The sequence below is a fragment of the Bos grunniens genome, chromosome 6 (genome assembly GCF_055505025.1).
Source record: "Bos grunniens cultivar Pamir isolate PY7600 chromosome 6, Bosgru_T2T1.0, whole genome shotgun sequence".
NCBI classification, from domain to species: domain Eukaryota; kingdom Metazoa; phylum Chordata; class Mammalia; order Artiodactyla; family Bovidae; genus Bos; species Bos grunniens.
Genome location: NC_141170.1, coordinates 51602763 through 51627403, shown reverse-complemented (window position 1 = coordinate 51627403; position 24641 = coordinate 51602763). Strand labels below are relative to the sequence as shown.

The following is a 24641-nucleotide window of genomic DNA, read 5'->3' as shown; positions in this document are numbered from 1 at the left end:
ACTCTCCTCTTTCACTTTCATCTAGAGGCTCTTTAGTTCCTCTTTGCTATCTGCCATAAGGGTGGCATCATCTGTATATCTGAGATTATTGATATTTCTCCCAGTAATCTTGATTTCAGCTTGTCCTTCAACCAGCCCAGCATTTCACATGATGTACTCTGCATATAAGTTAAATAAGCAAGGTGACAATATACAGCTTTGACATACTCCTTTCCCAATTTGGAACCAGTCTGTTGTTCCATGTCTGGTTCTAACTGTTGCTTTTTGACCTGCATACAGATTTCTCAGGAGGCAGGTAAGGTGGTCTGGTATTCCCATCTCTTAAAGAATGTTCAAGTTTTTTGTGATCCACACTGTCAAAGGCTTTGGCGTAGTCAATAAAGCAGAAGTAGGTGTTTTTCTGGAACTCTCTACTTTTTCGATGATCCAGTGGATGTTGGCAATTTGATCTCTGAATCAAGCATAATCACCTGCTATTGCTCTCTTCCAGTATGGGCTTTCCAGGTGGCAATGGTGGCAAAGAACCTGCCTGCCAATGCAGGAGATGTAAAAGACATGGGTTCAGTCCCTGGGTCCGGAGGATCCCCTGGAGGAGGAAATGGCAACCCACTACAGTTTTCTTGCCTGGAGAATCCCATGGACAGAGGAGCCTGGCAGGCTACAGTTCATAGGGTCACAAAGAGTCTGACACAACTGAAGCAACTTAGCATGCATGAATGTACTGATCTCTTAACATAAACTATAAGAAATAAGCACCCAACCAAACCTCAACTAGGGATAATAAGCAGGAGACAAAATGAGAAAGCACAGGTTTAACAGAACTATTACTAAATAGAATAACTAGGTCATAAATGCAGAGAACTGTAGAGGTCATCTTCTAATACAACATTTTGGCCTTACAGATGCCAAAAATAGACTAGAAAAGTCACAGCTAGACTTGGATGGGTCTCCTTATTCAGTCCACTTAGCTTCCTCTAGACTAGATTTCATCTTGCCACTGTAATTATTTCTAAAGTGCAAGAATTTTGGCACATTTCTAAAGGCAACTAAATACTGTGTTAACACTTCATTTATAAAAGATAGCATGTAATATTGATGTTAAACTGTTTTAAAACAACTTGAAGCAAAAAATAAAAATACATATAAGTACTAACATTAAGGTAGCAAATGATAAATCAGTAAGAAACAGTAAAGAAAACGTTGGCCATGTATAGCTATTATCCATTGTTATAAATCTGTTCGGAGAAGGCAATGGCACCCCACTCCAGTACTCTTGCCTGGAAAATCCCATAGACAGAGGAGCCTGGTAGGCTGCAGTCCATGGGGTCACTAAGAGTCGGACACGACTGAGCAACTTCACTTTACTTTTCACTTTCATGCATTGGAGAAGGAAATGGCAACCCACTCCAGTGTTCTTGCCTGGAGAATCCCAGGGACGGGGGAGCCTGGTAGGCTACCATCTATGGGGTCACACAGCGTCGGACACGACTGAAGTGACTTAGCATAGCATAGTATAGCATAAATCTGTTGACAGGAGTTTGAGCAAACTCCTGGAGATGGTGAAGGACAGGGAAGCCTGGCCTGCTGCAGTCCATGGGGTCACAAAGAGTCAGACACGACTGGGCGACTGAAGAACAGGGACTTTCTTTCCCCCTTGAAAAACATACACTGGAGTTCTGATCCCTGGTGCTTCAGAACGTGACCTTCTGTGGAGATGTATGGAGGCAATCAAGTGGAAATGAGGTCATGGGGCAGGGAGCCCTAATCCTATGTGGCTGGAGTCCTTATAAAAGGGAAATCTGGACACAGAGCCAGATATGCATAGAGGGAAGAACCACAGGGAGAAAGGGAGAGAGGCCTCATTCAGATCCCTCCCTCACAGCCCCCGAAGGAGCCCAGCCTGCTGACATCTGGATTTCAGGTTTCTGACCCTCAGATCCGTGAAACAACAAACTTCTGCTTGTGCTACTTTGGTACAGCACTCAGTTTGTGGTACTTTGTTTACAGTAGCCCCAGGAAACAAATATGGCAGCCTTCGCTTTTAAATTTTTTTTTTTTTTAATTTGTACGTACATCATGGTATTTTTTTAGGCTTTGGTCACAGAGGTAGGTGGAATTTCTAATCGGGAATTAATTTCAATTGATTCTGTGCTGGAACCAAACCCACAAAACAAGTACAAACACTTACCTCACTTCTAAGGAGTTGCTCTGCTTTGCTCCTATTCATATTTCTGCAATACCATCTGAACAGAAAAAGATATGTTTAAGACCTCAGGTACTTTAATTGTTCTTTTTTCTTTTTAGAATTAGCAAGGCAATACTGCTCCCCAATGACAAACAATAAATAAGAACAAGATATCATGCATGATCTCTATAAAATAGAAAACCACTAGTAACATTTGGATGTACATACTTGCAGACTTTTTCTACCCATATTTTTATAAAGACCCATATGTATGCTAACATTCTCATTTTCATTATTAAAGCTGATCAAAGTATACTTGCTGTATCAGAACCTGGATTTTTTCACTTAACAGTGTATCACACACATCTTTGCAAAACAATATAGTTCACAGTCTGGATGTGCCATAATTTATTTAAGCTCTTTTTTATTAGTTAACATAAAAATCATTCCTATTTTTCACTATTATAATAACAGCAAGAATGAATTTTACCCCACAGACTCAAATATGCAGGAAATATCACTACATTATTGTCTTTAATTCAAATTAAATCTAATCCTAAGCCTCCATCCCACCAACAGGCAGTAGATTTCATCTCAGCTTATCAGGAAGACTCCCCTAGTGAACTTCACAAAGGTCCCAAGTGTTGAAAGAAACAGAGCAAAACAGAAGAGGCCTCCTGGGTCTTCCCGACGTACTGCTTCTAGCACAGTCCTAACCCCTGGGAGCCTCCTCAGGTGTGCTGTAGGAACTCCGCCAGGGCCAAGCAGTGGCGCCTGCCCTCCCCACTCTGTGCTAAGCCCCTGCATATCAGCGCCCCTTTTACCCCTTGGGAAATTTTTCCTAAGGAAAGATGGATACTGCCATCTCCCACTTCATGCTCAGAAGTACACCCCTTCCCTTGCTTTCCACAGCTCAATCTCTCCATGGGATTATAAGCAAGTTGGCCGAAGAAGATGAACTCAAATTGTCAGGTTTATTTATATTTCTGGCCGTGTGACATGTGGAATCCTAATTCCTGACCAGGAATCCATGCCCACCACCCCACCCCCACCACCCCGCCCCGTGTAGGAAGCATGTTAACCGCTGAACCACTAGACAAGTCCCTCAAACTGTCAGCTTTACACTTGGGTTTTTGCTCTCTGCTGTTTTGTTTTAGATGGCCTTTCATGGGCAGAACCCTCCACCAGTCATATTTCCTGAGGGTTCCAATATTACAAAACTTAGCTTGGCCCCTCTAAACACGTGAATTTTTTGTCACTGTTTCAGGCTTTTATAAGAGGATGAGCACCTATTTTTGGCCCAGCAAACACTGTGAGACAAGCAAATACAAAGGCCTTCCCTGACTGAGGAAGAGAAAAACACAAAGAAAAAAAATACAAGATCTTTTCTCATCAAGATTCTTTTAAGCAGTTGTAGCAGCCAAACACAAATTATAATCTCAGTACAAGCCAGTAACTTATTTTATTTGGAACCTGAAATGATTAACCAGGCCTCAGAATTGTGGGTATTAAGATCTCACTTCTGTGGGTCCCACTTTATGAACTGGGACCACATTCAACAAAGCTATAGTTCTGATCAATTTCTGAAAGTAATTGAGAAATGAAATAAAGGAGGAGGGGACTTTCCTGGCTGTCCAGTGGTTAAGACTTCACCTCTCAATGCAGGAGGTGTGGGTTTGATCCCTGATTGGGGAGCTAAGATCCTAAGTGCCTTGCAACCAAAAAAAAAAGAAACATATAGCAGAAACAACATTGTTAACGAATTTACTAAAGACTTTTAAAATGGTTCACATTAAAAAAAAAAAAAAGGAGAACAGATTGGATTCTGTCCCTAAAGCTTTCTCATTGATAGAGGAAATATTTATCTTCTTAAAAACAGTCATAAGAAATAATTAAGAACAGTAACTGGATCTCTCATTATGCATTATAAACCAGCAGGATCTGAAAGACTGAAAAATATTCTCTTAACTAATCACAGAAAATCCAAGCCCATATTCTCACAGCAAGAGTAAACAATGGAGGATTAGTCTCACATTCACATGCAAGTAGTCAGTAAAACTAGACTGTGGCTTTCAAGAGGAATTAGATATAAGAAACTCGGGGGAAAAAAAGAGGTCCTTTCCTCACTTAGTATATTCAAGCTCCTGCTGCTGCTGCTGCTAAGTCACTTCAGTTGTGTTCAACTCTGTGCGACCCCATAGACGGCAGCCCACCAGGCTCCCCTGTCCCTGGGATTCTCCAGGCAAGAACACTGGAGTGGGTTGCCATTTCCTTCTCCAATGCATGAAAGTGAAAAGTGAAAGTGAAGTCGCTCAGTCGTGTCTGACTCTTAGCGACCCCATGGACTGCAGCCTACCAGGCTCCTCCATCCATGGGATTTTCCAGGCAAGAGTACTGGAGTGGGGTGCCACTGCCTTCTCGGATTCAGGCTTCTAGGAAGGGATAAAGAAAATAAGGAAAGAAAAGGAATTCACAGCACAAATCCTGTTCTAAGCAGTCATTTTTAAGGCATTTGCAGGTTCCCCAGAAAGGATGCTTTCTTTCCCTAGAATAGAAACTCAGACACTAAAGTGGAAGGAAAACAGGAAGGAGTGATGAGCAAATCAAAAGAGGAATCAACCTGTGGCTCTTGGTGAGTATTTCGTAACGGTTCTTTGTGGCCTCTTTGTCTCTTCTATGATACCTATCATAGAAGGTATGGGCACGGAGGTACCGGGCACGGAGGGACAGACAAGAGGGAAAGGATGCTGAACGCATCGTATGGGAAAGAACGATGCAGAGGGTGGGAATGTGAGGAAGCACACACGGTGAGGAGAGTTACAGCTCTAGGACGCCAGCACACGCATCGCTCACAAGCCTGGTACACAAATACCTAGGGAGATCAGTTAGTTCCCCTTGATGAAGGTACAATATATCTCTAGAAACAACGTCAGGATTTGTAAGTAACTTGTCATTCCCTTCTTAGATATCAAAACCCTAATGGGAATGAGGGTTTCAGATTGGCTAGTCACTTCAAACACTTAAATGGATAGGACTTCATGGTGGTGTCTGAATTGAGGGGAAAAGCTGATTTAGGGATACTGAGTCCTTTCTGGAAAGGAAAGATCCTAGCCAAGCTTCTTGGGGAGGGTAGGCTGGGTAAATTATAAAAAGGAGGCAACAGGTATAAAATAACAAAAAAAGAATTGAAAACAACCAATCAATGAGCTATAAATCTTAGCCGGTTCTCAATTTGGTCCTTGCCTCCTGGATCACCCATGCAAAGTCTTGTTCTGGACTTTTCCCGTCTAAGGGCCCTTGCATTCCTGTCACCTTCTTCCTTTAATGTGTTTCCATCAAGAATATATTCCTGACCACCATAATGAGTCCAGTTTCTTTCCTGCAACACTTCTGCTGGTTCTGTCCTCCCCCAACTGGGACCTGATGTAGAGGTGAGAACCAGGGTACTGATACTCCGGGAGCTGTAGGCTGGCAGTCCTGAGTCCAGCCCAGGGGACAACCATTGCCTAGGGCTCCTCCTCCTGCCCCCAAACAAACAGCAGAGGGGCTCTTGATTCAGTTCAGTTCAGTTCAGTTCAGTTTACTCACTCAGTTGTGTCCGACTCTTCGTGACCCCATGGACCACAGCACACCAGGCCTCCCTGTTCATCACCAACTCCCAGAGTTTATTCAACTCATGTCCATTGAGTTGGTGATGCCATCCAACCATCTGTCATCCCCTTCTCCTCCTGCCTTCAATCTTTCCCAGCATCAGGATCTTTTCCAATGAGTCAGTTCTTCACACCAGGTGGCCAAAGCATTGGAATTTCAGCATCAACATCAGTCCTTCCAATGAACACTCAGGACTGATCTCCTCCAGAACGGACTGGTTGGATCTCCTTGCAGTCCAAGGGACTCTCAAGAGTCTTCTCCAACACCACAGTTCAAAAGCATCAATTCTTCGGTGCTCAGCTTTCTTTAGAGTCCAACTCTCACATCCATACATGACTAATGCAAAAACCATAGCCTTGACTAGATAGACATTTTTTTGGCAAAGTAATGTCTCTGCTTTTCAATATGCTGTCTAGGTTGGTTATAACTTTCCTTCCAAGGAACAAGCATCTTTTAATTTCATGGCTGCAGTCACCATCTGCTTAATTTTTGAGCCCCCCAAAATAAAATCTCTCACTGTTTCCACTGTTTCCCCATCTATTTCCCATGAAGTGATGGGACCAGATGCCATAAATCTTCGTTTTCTGAATGTTGAGCTTTAAGCCAACTTTTTCACTCTCCTCTTTCACTGTCATCAAGAGCCTCTTTAGTTCTTCTTCACTTTCTGCCATAAGGGTGGTGTCATGTGCATATCTGAGGTTATTGATTGATATTTCTCCCGGCAATCTTGATTCCAGTTTGTGCTTCATCCAGCCCAGCATTTTTCAGTGGTAGGAGCTAACAGAGGGCATCAGAGGGCAGACAGACTAAAACCACAATCACAGAAACTAGCCAATCTAGTCACATGGACCACAGCCTTGTCTAACTCAGTGATATTAAGCCATGCTGCATAGGGCCACCCAAGACGGACGGGTCTTGGTGGAGAGTTCTGACAAAATGTGGTCCACTGGAGAAGGGAGTGGAAAACCATTTCAGTATTCTTGCCTTGAGAACCCCATGAACAGTATGAAAAGGCAAAAAGACAGGACACTGAAAGATGAACTCCCCCCCAATATGCTACTGGAGATCAGTGGAGAAATAACTCCACAAAGAATGAAGAGACAGAGCCAAAGCAAAAACAATACCCAGTTGTGGATGAGACTGGTGATAGAAGCAAGGTCTGATGCTGTAAAGAGCAATATTGCATAGGAACCTGGAATGTTAGGTCCATGAATCAAGGCAAATTGGAAGTGGTCAAACAGGAGATGACAAGAGTGAACACTGACATTTTAGGAATCAGTGAACTACAATGGACTGGAATGGGTGAATTTAACTCAGATGACCATTATAACTACTACTGTGGGCAAAAATCCCTTAGAAGAAATGGTGTAGTCATCACAGTCAACGAAAGAGTCTGAAATGCAGTACTTGGTTGCAATCTCAAAAATGACAGAATGATGTCTGTTTGTTTCCAAGGTAAACCATTCAATATCACACTAATCCAAGTCTATGCCCCGACCAGTAACGCTGAAGAAGCTGAAGTTGAATAGTTCTATGAAGACCTGTAAGACCTTCTGGAACTAACACCCAAAAAAGATGTCCTTTTCATCATAGGGGACTGGAATGCAAAAGTAGGAAGTCAAGAAACACCTGGAGTAACAGGCAAATTTGGCCTTGCAGTACAGAATGAAGCAGGGTAAAGGCTAATAGAGTTTTGCCAAGAGAATGCACTGGTCATAGCAAACACCCTCTTCCAACAACACAAGACTCTACATGTGGACATCACCAGATGGCCAACACCAAAATCAGATTGATTATATTCTTTGCAGCCAAAGATGAAGAAGCTCTATACAGTCAGCAAAAACAAGACCAGGAGCTGACTGTGACTCAGATCATGAACTCCTTATTGCTCTTGGTTCAGCACCTGGCAAAAAGTTTTTTAACCCTGGAGATATTTGAGATGTATTACAAGATGGGCTTTAGCAAAATCCAACACCAACCGTGGCATGGAAAGATAGCAGGAGTCAGCACTGAGAACAGGTTTTTCATCTCTCATGCAGCCAGAACTGGCACCCTGTCACGTGGTATCCCCAACCTTGGGCAGAAGCCAGCTGAGGGGGCTCCCACAGCAAGTCCCCTTAGTCATGCAGAGGTGGAGTCAGGCACCCAAAAAATGCATGGCAATGCACCATAAACTTTCTAAAGCCCTTATGTGTAATCCCGTGAGTCATAGGGGGTAGCTCTTACATTCAGATAAGGATTATCTAGTTTCCAAGCACTTCCTTCCTCAATTATCAGTCACTTCTTTACCAGATCCCTTTAAAATCAAGTCCAAGTTTCTACCTTTAGCATCTTCCCCAAATTCTAAATATATGCTCTATTTTCCTAAAACTTATTTCAGAGCAAAAACACTATTTTAGTTACATGTTTTTTATACCCTCACCTACTTCTAAAACACCTTTGAAGGGGTCACACCACTGGGAACTACGACTTTTGAATCTGTTAATCCTTTTCTAGACTTTTAAGGTACACTCATATTACAGGAAGTGACATGGACAGAGGAAACAGCTTTGTGTTGGAGGTGGTGGTGATGGTGTTGTTTTTAAAGAAGTGAATGAAGCATCAAAATACCACCTCAGAATGACCACAAACAGTGTTTGGTATATTTGAGCCTCTCACTAAAACCTGGCCACACACTGCTAGTGGGCGTATGAACAGCAGCCCACTTGCTTTCTCTGAAAAGTAATTTGACAGCATGCTTTAGAAGTCTTAAGAAGTTCAAAACTAGCCTTTAGCCCAGTACATAGGTTTTTAAAGATCTAGTTTAAAACAATAAGCAGAAAGAGGTATCCCAGTATTTTTACATAGCAAAGATGCCAAAACATTCATGTCACACAAATAAGAAAATGATTTTATAAATTACTGCACATCCATGTGGCTATATGCCTGGTTGTACTCCTTAAGATCTCACACAGTGCAGGATACATACTAAGGTCTCAGTAAATATTTGAAGAATGAAACATAGTACAATTATGAAAATGTTTTTGAAGAACATTCAACGGTATGAGGAAATATATTGTTAAGTGAATTAAACAGGATATAAAACAGTATATACAGCATGATTCTATTTTTTTAAAACAGTGAAAAGATTGAAAGAAAATATACAAATGTTGACAGAGTTCAGATCTAGGTGATTTATAATTTTTTCCTTATTAACATTTTTCATATTTTCAAACAATTTTAAAACAATAATCACTTATTATAGTTAGAAAAAATAAACAATCAAATGCTTTTTTAAAGGCAACTCTAGGAAACTGTATTTTCATTTCTTGAATGAACAATGAGCTGTATTTCAAAGCCAGTTAAGCTGTGATTTGTTTAAAATCAATTTAATTATATTCATTTCTGTAACTCGATTCACACATAGTATGTTCAGGTGAAGTGTATAATAGAAACTAATTATACACTAATTACAGCATCATTTACCACCTTATACAACTGAGTTAAGAATAAGTTGGTATCACCTTATAAAGACAGTGAAAGATAACCATTAGTCTCCCAGATCCCTTACATAATTAGGAAAAGAAAAACAATGTCTGGTTCTCCACATTCACAAAATATCTTTTACTTACTCATATTGATCTAAGTTGTTTGATTTCTTTCCTGTCACATAATTACTTGGGATATATCCTTCACTCCTAGAAATAAGAAAAACACTTTAGATAAACTGAAAATATTTTACTGACAGTATTAAGAGGAAAATTACTGCCCTTCTGGAATAATTAAAGTATAATATTGCCTAAAGCTTATAAGAAAGATTGGCTGACCCTCAATAAGTCAATGTATCTACAGTATTTGATGCTTTACAAAGGATTTCCTCATTGGATCCTTACAAAAATTCTGAGGTAGGCAGACATTCTTGTACCCACTTTTCAGTGGGGAAACCAAAGCTTAGGAAGATTGAGACTTCTTCAAGGGCTCAGAACTAGCCAGCAACAGAGTCAGAATGTGAATTCTGAACTTGTGACTCGGTTCAGGGCCCTTCCTAACGTTCTATGGTGCTTCTCTTGAATTCACCCTTTCTGGGGATGTTTTAAAGAAACCACTACTTCAGGAAAGTGGCAGTGTGGGATGAGAACAACTGCCACTGCAACACCGCGACAGTCTGTGCAGTGCACGCTTTCAGAGAGTAATCCCTAACATCTGCATCAGCATCATCTGGTCACTCGGTAAACGACAAATTCCTGGGTCCCACCCAAGAGACATGAACTGAGGAGGCCTGTGTGGGGCCAGGGGACCTTGCATTTTTACCCTAGATGACTCCTGTGCACATTAAAATTTAAGGAGCAGTCATAGTAGGTAGAATCTTGGCTGGAACCAAGAATTTCAGCAGAAAAAGAGACATAGGTATAAAATTTCTACGTTGAGTAAAAATACTATAATTCTGAATTTGAACTGCTGGTTTAGATCAGTTGCTCAGTCTTTGTGACCCCATGAATCGCAGCACGCCAGGCCTCTGGTAACAACTCATAATATATGCACACATAAGAGTGTATATATGTGGCTCTGTGCACTGAGAAAGGCCTAGAAGCAAGGACAATCCAGCAGCAATAGAATCTTAGTACCCCACCTGTTGTCTTTAAATATTATTTCGTATGAAAAGGAGCCAGAACTCTATGGGGAAATGGCAAATTGCAGGTTTGACCAGGAAGAACACAAGAATGAAACTGAGCTCTTTTATTTTCTTCAGAAAGCAAGGAAGCTGAGAAAGAAAGGCTAAAAGGACCCCTAACAAAAATAGTTACCATTGACGCATGATGGGACAATCCAAGCAAAAAGAATAATGACAGCAATAGAAAAAAACCAAATATGAAACTATCCATGCTTCTCCTTCTGTTTAGTCGCTGTCATGTCTGACTCTCTGCAACCGCAAGGAGCCCACCAGGCTCCTCTTTCCATGGGATTTCCCAGGCAAGAATACTTGGAAATGGATTGCCATTTCCTTCTCCAGGGGATCTTCCTGACCCAGGGAGTGAACCCACGTCTCCTGCATTGATTGGCAGGTGGGTTCTTTACCTCTGAGCCACCTGGGAATCCCAGAAGTATCCATAATAACATTTTTAAAAGTATTGGTTACCACTGTTATCAGCAGAGGAAGCTTGGTCGTCAGAATTAGAAAAATCTCCATTTTGCTATCCTGAAGGAAATAATAGATCTAAGCAATAATCATCAATGGATGCTAAAATCATTAAGTGAAACATTGACGAAGAATTTTATGATGGAGGAATAAAGTTGACAAACATACCTCCAGTGTGTTTACCTGCGTAACCCTGGCATCGTAAGAAGTGGAACCACCAGATATAGGGGACATAGATACATATTCAACAACACCATGTGGAAGCAAATTGCTTAGTCTAGATTGTGGCTCACTATAGAGAAAAAGATCTGGTTTTATCAATAAATCAAAAATGGGGGGAAAAAGGACAGGGATTGTGGTAGAATAAAAGAGAGACAGACATGAGACGTGTCAGCAAAATGCATTGTGTGGACCTTGTTTTAATCTTGAGTGAATTGTAAAAATACAGATTAGAGCTAATCAAGGAAAACCAGAATTACAGAGTTGGTACTATCCTTAAACCTGGGCCAGAAGGGCCCCTGTTCTGACCTCACACTTTCGAGGGAATGCTAAAGTCCATCATTCCTCAGCTGGACCATCATCTGAAACTATGGCCTCAGAATTCGCTGCCCATTGCCAAGCCCTACAGGGGCCTTTCCAAGGGGTTTCATTCTCTGGAAACCAAATGATGCTGCTCGCATGCACTCCTCCAGCCCAGGTCCAGGCAGTAACCAAGCTGGGAGGTGGCTTTTGCCAACCAAATGGACAGAATTTGGATGTGTAGCTGGGAGACGCACATGGTGCATGCGAGACGGAACCAGGGACAGAAGGGAAGGGAGAAGGGCGAGACCCTGAGACGGCCAGCCCTCCGGGCGCTGTCACATTCTGGCACGGAACTCCAAGCCAGACCTTGCTTTCCTTGTCATTTTGGAGGTATGTTTGTCAAGTTGGGGGATAAATTATACCTTATTCACTAGTTTGTCAGCCTGACTTATAAATATTTAAATATTTGATATCTGGGCTTTTATTTTATTTTTTCTAGTCCTGAAAATGCTGGGAGAAAGCCTACAGAGGAATTTTTTAAATTATTATTCTATTATAATATTGGGGTTCCCTGGTGGCTCAGATGGTAAAGAAACTGCCTGCAATCAGGAGACCCAGGTACATCTCTGGGTGGGGAAGATCCCTTGGAGAAGACAATGGCTACCCACTCCAGTATTCTTGCCTGGAGAATTCTATGGACAGAAGAGCCTGGTGTGCTATAGCCCATGGGGTCACAAAAAGTCAGACACGACTGAGCAACTAACACACGCACACATGCTAATGACACAGCAGTTGTTTAAAAACATCTTTAGCAATTAGACTTGGGGGTGAAATTTCATGATGATTTGAATCTACTTTTAAATACTCAAAAAAAAAAAAAAAAAGAACAGTTGGGAAGATTTTTTTTTTGTTTTAATGGGAAGATTTTAAAATTATGACCGACCAATTTCTGAAGTCAAGTGACAAGAGGCTCCGTTAAACTATTACATATCTTTTGGATATGTCTATAATTTTAAAAAAAAATCTTGTTTGGCAAAAAAAAAGCAGTGATGACCTTCCTGTAAACACAGATGAACAGGTTTCCATAAAGGTACTAATGCACAGCACTCAGGAGATGTACCACTGCCAAGAAGTGAGCAGCAGGCATGGGCCCTGCCCAATCCAGAGGCTTCCATTGCTTCTCCAGCAGTGACCCTGGAACTGCGGGTGGGGCAGGAGGTAAGAAAGTGGATTTGCATGAAAGGAATGCTCTAATCAGGACAAAAAGTCCTCCTCTTCTTATTCACAGGAACTCAGAATAAAAACAGGGTTATACTACAGAGGTAAGCACAGGATATAGAGCTTTCCTAATGAAGCTTAAGATACACCATCCCCCACCCCCGCCATATCATATTTACCCATTATTTACCAATAATAAGGTTGAAAGGATTATTCTCTTTAAATCCTATTTAGTATAAATAATGTTTGTTTTTAAACTTCTTGAATGTATGTATTTTAGACATAGGCACATACACACATACATATAGACAGACACACACTCACATTCTCTCTTTCTACAACCAATCTAAGATTACTTATTTATTTTGAGGGGGAGGGGGACAGAAAGAGACCTAAAATGTAATTTCCCCCAAGATCAAAACAATCCAGTTCAAACATACAATGGATGAGAAATAGACCAGTGTAATGGATTCTAATTTCTGCAAAGAAGTGGTTGATCTATCTACATTTATTGAGTCCCTAAGAAGACACTGTGCTACTAAAAGGTAATAATGTATATTTTCATTTACGGCTGCTGAACTGGTCTCACTACATAGCAGTTACAGATTATCATCTTCTCGCTCAGTATTTAACTCCCAGCCACCCACTGTGTATCATCCACAGGGAGGGAATACCTACCCGTATTTATCTCTTGCTTTCCACCAATGAACGTCATTCTTTTCCAATATGATATACTCCTGGCCTCTCTCTAGCCTGAGATCATGTGCTTCTGTCGCTTGGAAATCATACATGGCTACAACTATTTCTTCACCATTTTCTTCTTCAGGCGGAATTGGTGGAGGAGGCCTTCGCTAAGAAATGGAAATGTGAAAGTTTAGTCTTCTATGTGAAACTGGGTGTGAAGTAAACACTAAGCACTGCATACCGCCACAGAATAAACTCTACCTAAAGTAATCTGGTGACTCTCCGCCCATGAGTTTGAGGATGTTGATGCTACTGGGCCTCTCATGGGTTTCAGAATACAGGACAAGAGCAAAAACTGTCTTTAAATATCAGAAGGATTCTTCTTGGGGTCAGGATTAACTTACCAGGGAGAGGCAAGGGTAGAATGTGAGTAGAAATCACGACTAAAAGCAGATCCACCATTTAATGGCCTACAATGGGAAAAAGACCTACTTTCGTCAGGTCTCCCACTTGAAGGAATCTACTTCTTCATGCCTACTATGTGCAAGGTACACTCTAAGTACATAGCTGGCATATTTTTTCTCATTTATTCTTTTTTTTTTTTTTTTTAATTTTAAATTGAAATATATAGTTGGGCTTCCCTGGTAGCTCAGCTGGTAAAGAATTTGCCTGCAATGCAGAAGACCTCTGTACAACTCTTGGGTCAGGAAGTTCCCCTGGAGAAGGGATAGGCTATCTGCCCCAGTATTCTTGCCTGGTGAATCCCCATGGACAGAGAAGCCTGGTGGGCTACAGTCCATGGGGTTGCAAAGAGCTGGACATGACTAAGGGACTAAGCACAGCATAGCACATAGTTAACTTACAATGCTGCATTCGTTTCTGGTATACAGCGAAGTGATTCAGTATATACTCTTTTTCATACTGTTTTCATTATGGTTTATTATAGGATACTGAATACAGCTCCCTATGCTATAGAGTAGGACCTTGCTGTTTATCTACTTTATATATAATAGTTCCTATCTGCTAATCTCAAAAGCCTAATTTACCCCCATACCCTGCCTTTCCCCTTGGGCAACCCTAAATTTCCTTCCTCTGTGAGTCTGTTTCTGTTTTGCAAATAAGTTCATTTGCATCCTCATTTATTCTTAGTACTAATTCCATAAGAGTATATAATTTCCATTTTATAACTAAGGAAACAATGGCTTAAAGTCACCCACATCAGATTCGTGCTGGATCGGGTCCCTCCCAAGTCCAAAGTATATGTTTTGTACCATACTTCACTATTCATAGGTATATCATTAAATCAATAGAGTCATCCCTTTGTCATAATACTGTGGTCTCAGGACTGAAATATTCCTCTAAAGTCCCCCATTGCTTGAATAATATTCAAAGCCAAAATATAGGCAGAATGCCAGATGATAATAGGGCCCCCAGTGATAATTTCTGATACATTTAAATAAATATTATTTGACACCAAAAAAAAATCAAGTTAAGCCATAATCTATCCATTTCTGATAGAAATGTAGGAGGCAATATCACAGGACTGAACAAAAACACACTTGGTAAACACACGCTTAAAAAAGTTAGGGGCTTCCCTGGTGGCTCAGACAGTAAAGAATCTACCTGCAATGTGGGAGACCTGGGTTCGATTCCTGGGTCAGAAAGATCCCCTGGGGAAGGGCATAGCTACTGACTCCAGTGTTCTTGCCTGGAAAATCCCACGGATAGTGGAGCCTAGCAAGCTACAGTCCATGGGTCGCAAAAAGTTACACATGAATGAGCAACTGTCTCTTTCATCACTTCCAAAAGTTAAAGACCACCTTACTTTCTTTATTTCTGGTGCTGGTGTTGGAGGTAGTGCTTTTCTTATACCTAAAAATACAACAATAAGATAGGTTAAAATGCCATCTAACAGTGATCGACAGTTTTAAGGAAAACTAAACATAACAAGACGGAGAAGGCAATGGCACCCCACTCCAGTACTCTTGCCTGGAAAATCCCATGGACAGAGAAGCCTGGTGGGCTGCAGTCCATGGGGTCGCACAGGGTCAGACACGACTGAAGCAACTTAGTAGCAGCAGCAGCAAACATAACAAGAAGTCCACTCTGACTCTCTCACTCTGGTGCATGTTGCTTGCAATACTATTTTAGAACAGATTTCTTGAACAGACTGTAAGTGCCATAGGGATTGAGGCCATGTGTTATTCATTGTAAGCAAATGGGATTACAACAGAACCAAAAATTTTCTGCTCAGCAAAGGAAACCCATCAACAAAATGAAAAGGCAACCAACAGAAGGGGAGAAAATATTTGCAACCCACATATCTGAGAAGGGGTTAGTATCCAAAATATACAAGGAACTCATACAACTCAATAGTTAAATAATAACTCAATTAAAAGTGGACAAAGGACCTAAACAGACTTTCACTTAAAGAAGACATACAAACAGCCAAGAGGTACTTTAAAAGGTGCTCAGCATAACTAATCATTAGGAAAATGCAAATTAAAAGCAGGAATAAGATACCAACTCATACGTACTGGGACAGCAATTATAAAACCCACATGTGACAGTGGGTACCCTTGTCTTGTTCTTGACTTTAGGGGAAATGCTTTCAATTTTTCACCATTGAGGATAATGTTTGCTGTGGGTCTGTCATATATAGCTTTTTATTATGTTGAGGTATGTGCCTTCTATTCCTGCTTTCTGGAGAGTTTTTATCATAAATGGATGTTGAATTTTGTCAAAGGCTTTCTTTGCATCTATTGAGATAATCATATGGCTTTTATTTTTCAATTTGTTAATGTGGTGTATTACATTTATTGATTTGCAGATATTGAAGAATCCTTGCATCCCTGGGATAAAGCCCAGTTGGTCATGATGTATGATCTTTTTAATGTGTTGTTGGATTTTGATTGCTAGAATTTTGTGAAGGATTTTTGCATCTGTGTTCATCAGTGATATTGGCCTGTAGTTTTCTTTTTTTGTGGCATCTTTGTCAGGTTTTGGTACTAGGGTGATGGTGGCCTCATAGAATGAGTTTGGAAGTTTACCTTCCTCTGCAATTTTCTGGAAGAGTTTGAGTAGGATAGGTGTTAGCTCTTCTTTAAATTTTTCGTAGAATTCAGCTGTGAAGCCGTCTGGACCTGGGCTTTTGTTTGCTGGAAGATTTCTGATTACAGTTTCAATTTCCATGCTTGTGATGGGTCTGTTAAGAGTTTCTATTTCTTCCTGGTCCAGTTTTGGAAAGTTGTACTTTTCTAAGAATTTGTCCATTTCTTCCACGTTGTCCATTTTATTGCCATATAATTGCTGATAGTAGTCTCTTATGATCCTTTGTATTTCTGTGTTGTCTGTTGTGATCTCTCCATTTTCACTTATAATTTTATTGATGTGATTTTTCTCCCTTTGTTTCTTGATGAGTCTGGCTAATGGTTTGTCAATTTTATTTATCCCCTCAGAGAACCAGCTTTTGGCTTTGTTGATTTTTGCTATGGTCTCTTTTGTTTCTTTTGCATTTACTTCTGCCCTAATTTTTAAGATTTCTTTCCTTCTACTAACCCTGGGGTTCTTCATTTCTTCCTTTTCTAGTTGCTTTAGGTATAGAGTTAGATTATTTATTTGACTTTTTTCTTGTTTCTTGAGGTACGCCTGCATTGCTATGAACCTTCCCCTTAGGACTGCTTTTACAGTGTCCCACAGGTTTTGGGTTGTTGTGTTTTCATTTCCATTCGTTTCTATGCATATTTTTATTTCTGATTTCTTCTGTGATTGGTTGGTTATTCAGCAGTGTGTTGATGAGCCTCCATATGTTGGAATTTTTAATAGCTTTTCTCCTGTAATTGAGATCTAATCCTACTGCATTGTGTTCAGAAAAGATGCTTGGAATGATTTCAATTTTTTTGAATTTACCAAGGCTAGCTTTATGGCCCAGGATGTGATCTATCCTAGAGAAGGTTCTGTGTGTGCTTGAGAAAAAGGTGAAATTCATTGTTTTGGGATGAAATGTCCTATAGATATCAATTAGGTCTAACTGGTCTATTGTATAATTTAAAGTTTGTGTTTCCTTGTTAATATTCTTTTTAGTTTATCTATCCATAGGTGTGAGTGGGGTATTAAAGTCTCCCACTATTATTGTGTTATTGTTAATTTCCCCTTTCATACTTGTTAGCATTTGTCTTACATATTGCAGTCCTCCTATATTGGGTGCATATATAATTATAATTGTTATATCTTCTTCTTTGATTGATCCATTTCCCCTAAAGTCAGGAACAAGACAAGGGTGTCCACTTTCACCATTACTATTCAACATAGTTTTGGAAGTTTTGGCCACAGCAATCAGAGCAGAAAAAGAAATAAAAGGAATCCAAATTGGAAAAGAAGATGTAAAATTCTCACTGTTTGCAGATGACATGATCCTCTACATAGAAGACCCTAAAGACTCCACCAGAAAATTACTAGAGCTAATCAATGAATATAGTAAAGTTGCAGGATATAAAATCAACACACAGAAATCCCTTGCATTCCTATACACTAACACTGAGAAAATAGAAAGGGAAATTAAGGAAACAATTCCATTCACCATTGCAACGAAAAGAATAAAATACTTAGGAATATATCTACCTAAAGAAACTAAAGACCTAAATATAGAAAACTAGAAAACACTGGTGAAAGAAATCAAAGAGGACACTAATAGATGGAGAAATATACCATGTTCATGGATCAGAAGAATCAATATAGTGAAAATGAGTATACTACCCAAAGCAATCTACAGATTCAATGCCATTCCTATCAAGCTACCAATGGTATTTTTCACAGAGCTAGAACAAATAATTTCACAATTTGTATGGAAATACAAAAAACCTCGAATAGCCAAAGCTATCTTGAGAAAGAAGAATGGAACTGGAGGAATCAACCTGCCTGACTTCAGGCTCTAATACAAAGCCACATTCATCAAGACAATATGGTACTGGCACAAAGACAGAAATATAGATCAATGGAACAAAACAGAAAGCCCAGAGATAAATCCACACACATATGGACACCTTATCTTTGACAAAGGAGGAAAGAATATACAATGGAGAAAAGACAATCTTTTTAACAAGTGGTTTGGGAAAACTGGTCAAGCACTTGTAAAAGAATGAAATTAGAACACTCTCTAACACCATACACAAAAATAAACTCAAAATGGATTAAAGATCTAAACATAGGACCAGAAACTGTAAAATTCCTAGAGGAGAACATAGGCAAAACACTCTCCGACATAAATCACAGCAGGGTCCTCTAGGATCCACCTCCCAGAATATTGGAAATAAAAGCAAAAATAAACAGAAATAAACAGTTCAGTTGCTCAGTCGTGTCTGACTCTGCGACCCCATGAATTGCAGCACACCAGGCCACCCTGTCCATCACCAACTTCCGGAGCTCACCCAAACCCACGTCCATCAAGTCGGTGATGCCATCCAGCCATCTCATCCTCTGTTGTCCCCTTTTCCTCCTGCCCCCAATCCCTCCCAGCATCAGAGTCTTTTCCAATGAGTCAACTCTTCACATGAGGTGGCCAAAGTACTGGAGTTTCAGCTTTACCATCAGTCCTTCCAAAGAACACTCAGGACTGATCTCCTTCAGAATGGACAGGTTGGATCTCCTTGCAGTCCATGGACTCTTAAGAGTCTTCTCCAACACCACAGTTCAAAAGCATCAATTCTTCGGCGTTCAGCTTTCTTCACAGTCCAACTCTCACATCCATACATGACTACTGGAAAAACCATAGCCTTGACTAGAAGGACCTTTGTTGGCAAAGTAATGTCTCTGCTTTTTAATATGCTACCTAGTTTGGTCATGGAGAAGGCAATGGCCACCCACTCCAGTACTCTTGCCTGGAAAATCCCACAGACGGAGGAGCCTGGTAGGCTGCAGTCCATGGGGTCGCAAAGAGTAGGACATGACTGAGAAACTTCACTTTTCACTTTTCACTTTCATGCATTGGAGAAGGAAATGGCAACTCACTCCAGTGTTCTTGCCTGGACAATCCCAGGGATGATGGAGCCTGGTGGGCTGCCGTCTATGGGGTCGCACAGAGTCAGACACAACTGAAGCGACTTAGCAGCAGCAGCATGTTGGTCATAACTTTCCTTCCAAGGATTAAGTGCCTTTTAATTTCATGGCTGCAATCACCATCTGCAGTGATTTTGGAGCCCCCAAAAATAAAGTCTGATACTGTTTGGAACATAATTATAATTAAAAGTTTCTGCACAACAAAGGAAACTATAAGCAAGGTGAATAGACAGCCTTCAGAATGGGAGAAAATAATAGCAAATGAAGCAACTGACAAAGAATTAATCTCAAAAATATGCAAGCAACTCCTCCAGCTCAATTCCAGAAAAATAAACGACCCAATCAAAAAATGGGCCAAAGACCTAAATAGACATTTCTCCAAAGAAGACATACAGATGGCTAACAAACACATGAAAAGATGCTCAACATCACTCATTATCAGAGAAATGCAAATCAAAACCACAATGAGGTACCATTTCATACCAGTCAGAATGGCTGCCATCCAAAAGTCTACAAGCAAGGAGGAGCTAAGATGGTGGAGGAATAGGACGGGGAGAACACTTTCTCCCCGACAAATTCATCAAAAGAACATTTAAATGCCGAGTAAATTCCACAAAACAACTTCTGAATGCCGGCAGAGGACATCAGGCACCCAGAAAAGCAACCCACCGTCTTTGAAAGGAGGTATGAAAAAATATAAAAGACAAAAAAAGAGACAAAAGAGGGAGGGACAGAGCTCCGTCCCAGGAAGGGAGTCTTAAAAAGAGAGAAGTTTCCAAACACCAGGAAACATTCTCACTGCCGAGTCTGTGCCAAGCCTTGGAAGCACAGAGGGCAACATAACAGGGAGGAAAAATAAACAATTAACACCCACAGATTACGAGCCCTACGGTAAGTCCCCCAGCGGAGAAGCAGCGCAGACGCCTGCATCCACCATTAGCAAGCGGGGGCTGGGCAGGGAGGTGCGGTGCGGGCTGTATCGCTTAGAGTAAGGATCTGCCCTGAATACCCCGAGCGCTACCTGAGCGAAATAATTTGGGCTAGCAAACCAGACAGTGGGATATCTACCACACAAAAAGTCAGCCCTAACCTAAGACACCGCCAGGCCCACACACGTAACAAAGGACTGTACAGAGATAGCCGGCTGCAGACCGTCCCCCTCCAGTGACAGGCAGCCAGAGCCGGAAGGGGGCAATCGCAGCCCCAGAGAGACATTATCTACAAAACTGTAAGCAGGCTTCTTTGCTAACTAAAACTTCTTGGGGTTCTGGACAGTCAACATCCGCCTGAGAAGGTGTGCCGGTTGTACACCCAGATAACCGAGTGGTGGGGAGGCGATAAGTCACAGCAACCACGCTCGCCAAACACCTCATCGCTGAAAGACAAGTATATGTCTTGTCTTTCTTGTCTGAGCTGTTCGGACCTGGGAAGGGCACAAAACGCAGGCCCAGCTGAGTCTGTGCCTCTGAGGACTACCCGAGTACCTGAACCTAAGCAGCTTAGACCTGGGAGGTGCAAGCAGTCCAGGGCTGGCCATGGATGGTTCCTGGCGGAGCAACCTAGAGCCTGAGCAGTGTGGGCAGGGAGGCTACACGTGCTGTGAGCGGGGGCAGGCCCAGTGTGGCTGAGGCACTGCGAGCACACGCCAGTCTTATTTATTTGCAGCGTCCCTCCCTCCCCACAGCACGACTGAACAAGTGAGCTTTAAAAAAAAAAAAAAAAGGTGTCCACAACCGCCCCCTTTGTATCAGGGCAGAAACCAGACACTGAAGAGACCAGCAAACAGAAGAAGCTATAACTGAGGGAACTGCCTTGGAAGCGACAGGCAATAGATTAAAACCCCGTGGTTAGTACCGACTACATAGGAAGGGGCCTATAGATCTTGAGAAATATAAGCCGGAGCAATGAACTAGCCGAAAATGAACTGAACCCACAATACCCACAATATCAGAGAAAGTCCTATATATATTTTTACTATTTATACGATCATTCTTTCTTTTTTTTAATTTTTTTAAAAATTTCAAGTCCTCTATTACTCCTTTAATTTTCACTTTTATAACCTACCATTACTTGGCAAAAAAAAAAAAAAGACCCTTTTTTTTTAAAAAAGCAAATTTCATATATATATTTTTTATAACTTTTGTGACCTTGGTCTTTTTTTTCCTTCTTTTCTTTAACATTGTATTTTTGAAATTCCAAACTCTGCTCTACATTTTTAATTTTAGCTTTTTGGTATTTGTTATCAATTTTGTACCTATATTTTTTTTTTTATAACTTTTGTGACTTTTTTTTTCTCTCTTTCTTTCTCTTCATCTTTTCTTTAACATTGTATTCCTGAAATTCCAAACTCTACTCTAGATTTTTAATTTATGCTTTTTGGTATTTGTTATCAATTTTGTACCTATATCTTCTTTATAATTTTTGTGACTTTGTTTTTGGTTTTTTTTCTCTTTCTTTTTCTTCTTCCTTTCTTTAACATTGTATTTTTGAAATTCCAAACTCTATATTTTTTTTTTTGATTATATTGCTTTTGTTTAATAAATTCCCTCTTAGTCTCCATACTCTGTTTAGAACAACACATCAGGGACAAACTTTTTTTTTTTTTGTAATTCTTTTCTTTTTTTTCTAAATTTTTAAAAGAAAATCCATCCTGAACGCTCCTCCCTCCTCCCTCCCCATACCATCCCTCTGGGTCGTCCCAGTGCACCATTCCCAAGCATCCAGCATCGTGCACTGAACCTAGACTGGCATCTCGTTTCATACATGACATTTCACATGTTTCAATGCCATTCTCCCAAATCTTGCCACCCTCTCCCTCTCCCACAGAGTCCATAAGCCTGTTCTATACATCAGTGTCTCTTTTGCTGTCTCGTATACAGGGTTATCGTTACCATCTTTCTAAATTCCATATATATGCGTTAGTATACTGTATTGGTGTTTGTCCTTCTGGCTTACTTCACTCTGTATAATAGGCTCCAGTTTCATCCACCTCATTAGAACTGATTCAAATGTATTCTTTTTAATGGCTGAGTAATACTCCATCGTGTATATGTACCACTGCTTTCTTATCCATTCATCTGCTGATGGACATCTAGGTTGCTTCCATGTCCTGGCTATTATAAACAGTGCTGCGATGAACATTGGGGTACACGTGTCTCTTTCCCTTCTGGTTTCCTCAGTGTGTATGCCCAGCAGTGGGATTGCTGGATCATAAGGCAGTTCGATTTCCAGTTTTTTAAGGCATCTCCACACTGTTCTCCATAGTGGCTGTACTAGTTTGCATTCCCACCAACAGTGTAAGAGGGTTCCCTTTTCTCCACACCCTCTCCAGCATTTATTATTTGTAGACTTTTGGACTGCAGCCATTCTGACTGGTGTGAAATGGTATCTCATAGTGGTTTTGATTTGCATTTCTCTGATAATGAGTGATGTTGAGCATCTTTTCATGTGTTTGTTAGCCATCTGTATGTCTTCTTTGGAGAAATGTCTATTTAGATCTTTGGCCCATTTTTTGATTGGGTCATTTATTTTTCTGGAGTTGAGCTGGAGGAGTTGCTTGTATATTTTTGAGATTAGTTGTTTGTCGGTTGCTTCATTTGCTATTATTTTCTCCCATTCTGAAGGCTGTCTTTTCACCTTGCTAATAGTTTCCTTTGATGTGCAGAAGCTTTTAAGTTTAATTAGGTCCCATTTGTTTATTTTTGCTTTTATTTCCAATATTATGGGAGGTGGGTCATAGAGGATCCTGCTGTGATGTATGTCAGAGAGTGTTTTGCCTATGTTCTCCTCTAGGAGTTTTATAGTTTCTGGTCTTACGTTTAGATCTTTAATCCATTTTGAGTTTATTTTTGTGTATGGTGTTAGAAAGTGTTCTAGTTTCATTCTTTTACAAGTGGTTGACCAGTTTTCCCAGCACCACTTGTTAAAGAGATTGTCTTTACTCCATTGTATATTCTTGCCTCCTTTGTCAAAGATAAGGTGTCCAAACTCTAGATTTTTTAACTTTTGCTTTTTGGTATTTGTTATCAATTTTGTACCTATATTTTCTTTATAATTTTTGTGACTTTGTTTTCTTTTTTTTTCTTTTTCTTTTTCTCTCTTTCTTTTCCTTCGTATTTTCTTTAACATTGTATTTTTGAAATTCCAAACTCTACTCTAGATTTTTAAATTTTGCTTTTAGGTATTTGTTACCAATTTTGTACCTTTAAGAACCCAATCTTCAGTACCCATTTTTTACTACGGAGTGAGATTACTGGCTTGACTGCTCTCTCCCCCTTCGGACTCTCCTTTCTTTCCACCAGGTCGCCTGTGTCTCCTCCCTAACCCTTCTCTACTCTACCCAACTCTGAATTTCTGTGTGTTCCAGACGGTGGAGAACACTTAGGGAACTGATTACTGGCTGGATCTGTCTCTCTCCTTTTCATTCCCTGCTTTTATCCTCCTGGCCACCTCTGTCTCCTTCCTCCCTCTTCTCTTCTCTGTATAACTCCGTGAACATCTCTGAGCAGTCCAGTTGTGGAGTGCACATAAGGAAATGATCACTGGTTAGCCTGCTGTCTCCTCTCTTGATTCTACCTCATCTCATTCGGGTCACCTCTAACTCCCTCCTCCCTCTTCTCTTCTCCATGTAACGCTGTGAACCTCTCTGGGTGACCCTCACGGTGGAGAAACTTTTCATCTTTAACCTAGTTATTTTATCAATGGTGCTGTATAGAAGGAGAAGTTTTGAGACTACTGTAAAAATAAGACCGATAACTGGAAGCAGGAGGCTTAAGTCCAAACCCTGACTCCAGGGTACATTAACTGACAGGAGCTCATCAAGTGCCTCCATACCTACATTGAAACCAAGCACCACACAAGGGCCAACAAGTTCCAGGCCAAGACATACCAAGCAAATTCTCCAGCAACACAGGAACACAGCCCTGAGCTCCAATATACAGGCTGCCCAAAGTCACCCCAAAACCATAGACATCTAATAACTCATTACTGGACACTTCATTGCACTCCAGAGAGAAGAAATCCAGCTCCACCCACCAGAACACCGACACAAGCTTCCCTAACCAGGAAACCTTGACAAGCCACTTGTACAAACCCACACACAGTGAGGAACGCCACAATAAAGAGAACTCCACAAACTGCCAGAATACAGAAAGGACACCCCAAACTCAGCAATTTAAACAAGATGAAGAGACAGAGGAATACCCAGCAGGT

At 40.8% G+C, this 24641-nt stretch overlaps 1 protein-coding gene across 7 annotated transcripts in view; it reads right to left on the bottom strand.

Annotated features, from left to right (window-relative positions):
• TEC (tec protein tyrosine kinase) overlaps positions 1-24641 on the bottom strand; it is a 169939-nt gene that overhangs the window by 24477 nt on the left and 120821 nt on the right. For all 7 annotated transcript variants that reach the window (XM_086405869.1, XM_086405871.1, XM_086405864.1 and 4 more), the window contains 4 exons: positions 15202-15248; positions 13371-13543; positions 9448-9513; positions 2189-2243 (listed from right to left, as the gene is read on the bottom strand). In XM_086405869.1, coding sequence (XP_086261995.1) covers positions 2189-2243; positions 9448-9513; positions 13371-13543; positions 15202-15248 — 341 coding nt within the window. The remainder of the gene's footprint in view (positions 1-2188; positions 2244-9447; positions 9514-13370; positions 13544-15201; positions 15249-24641) is intronic.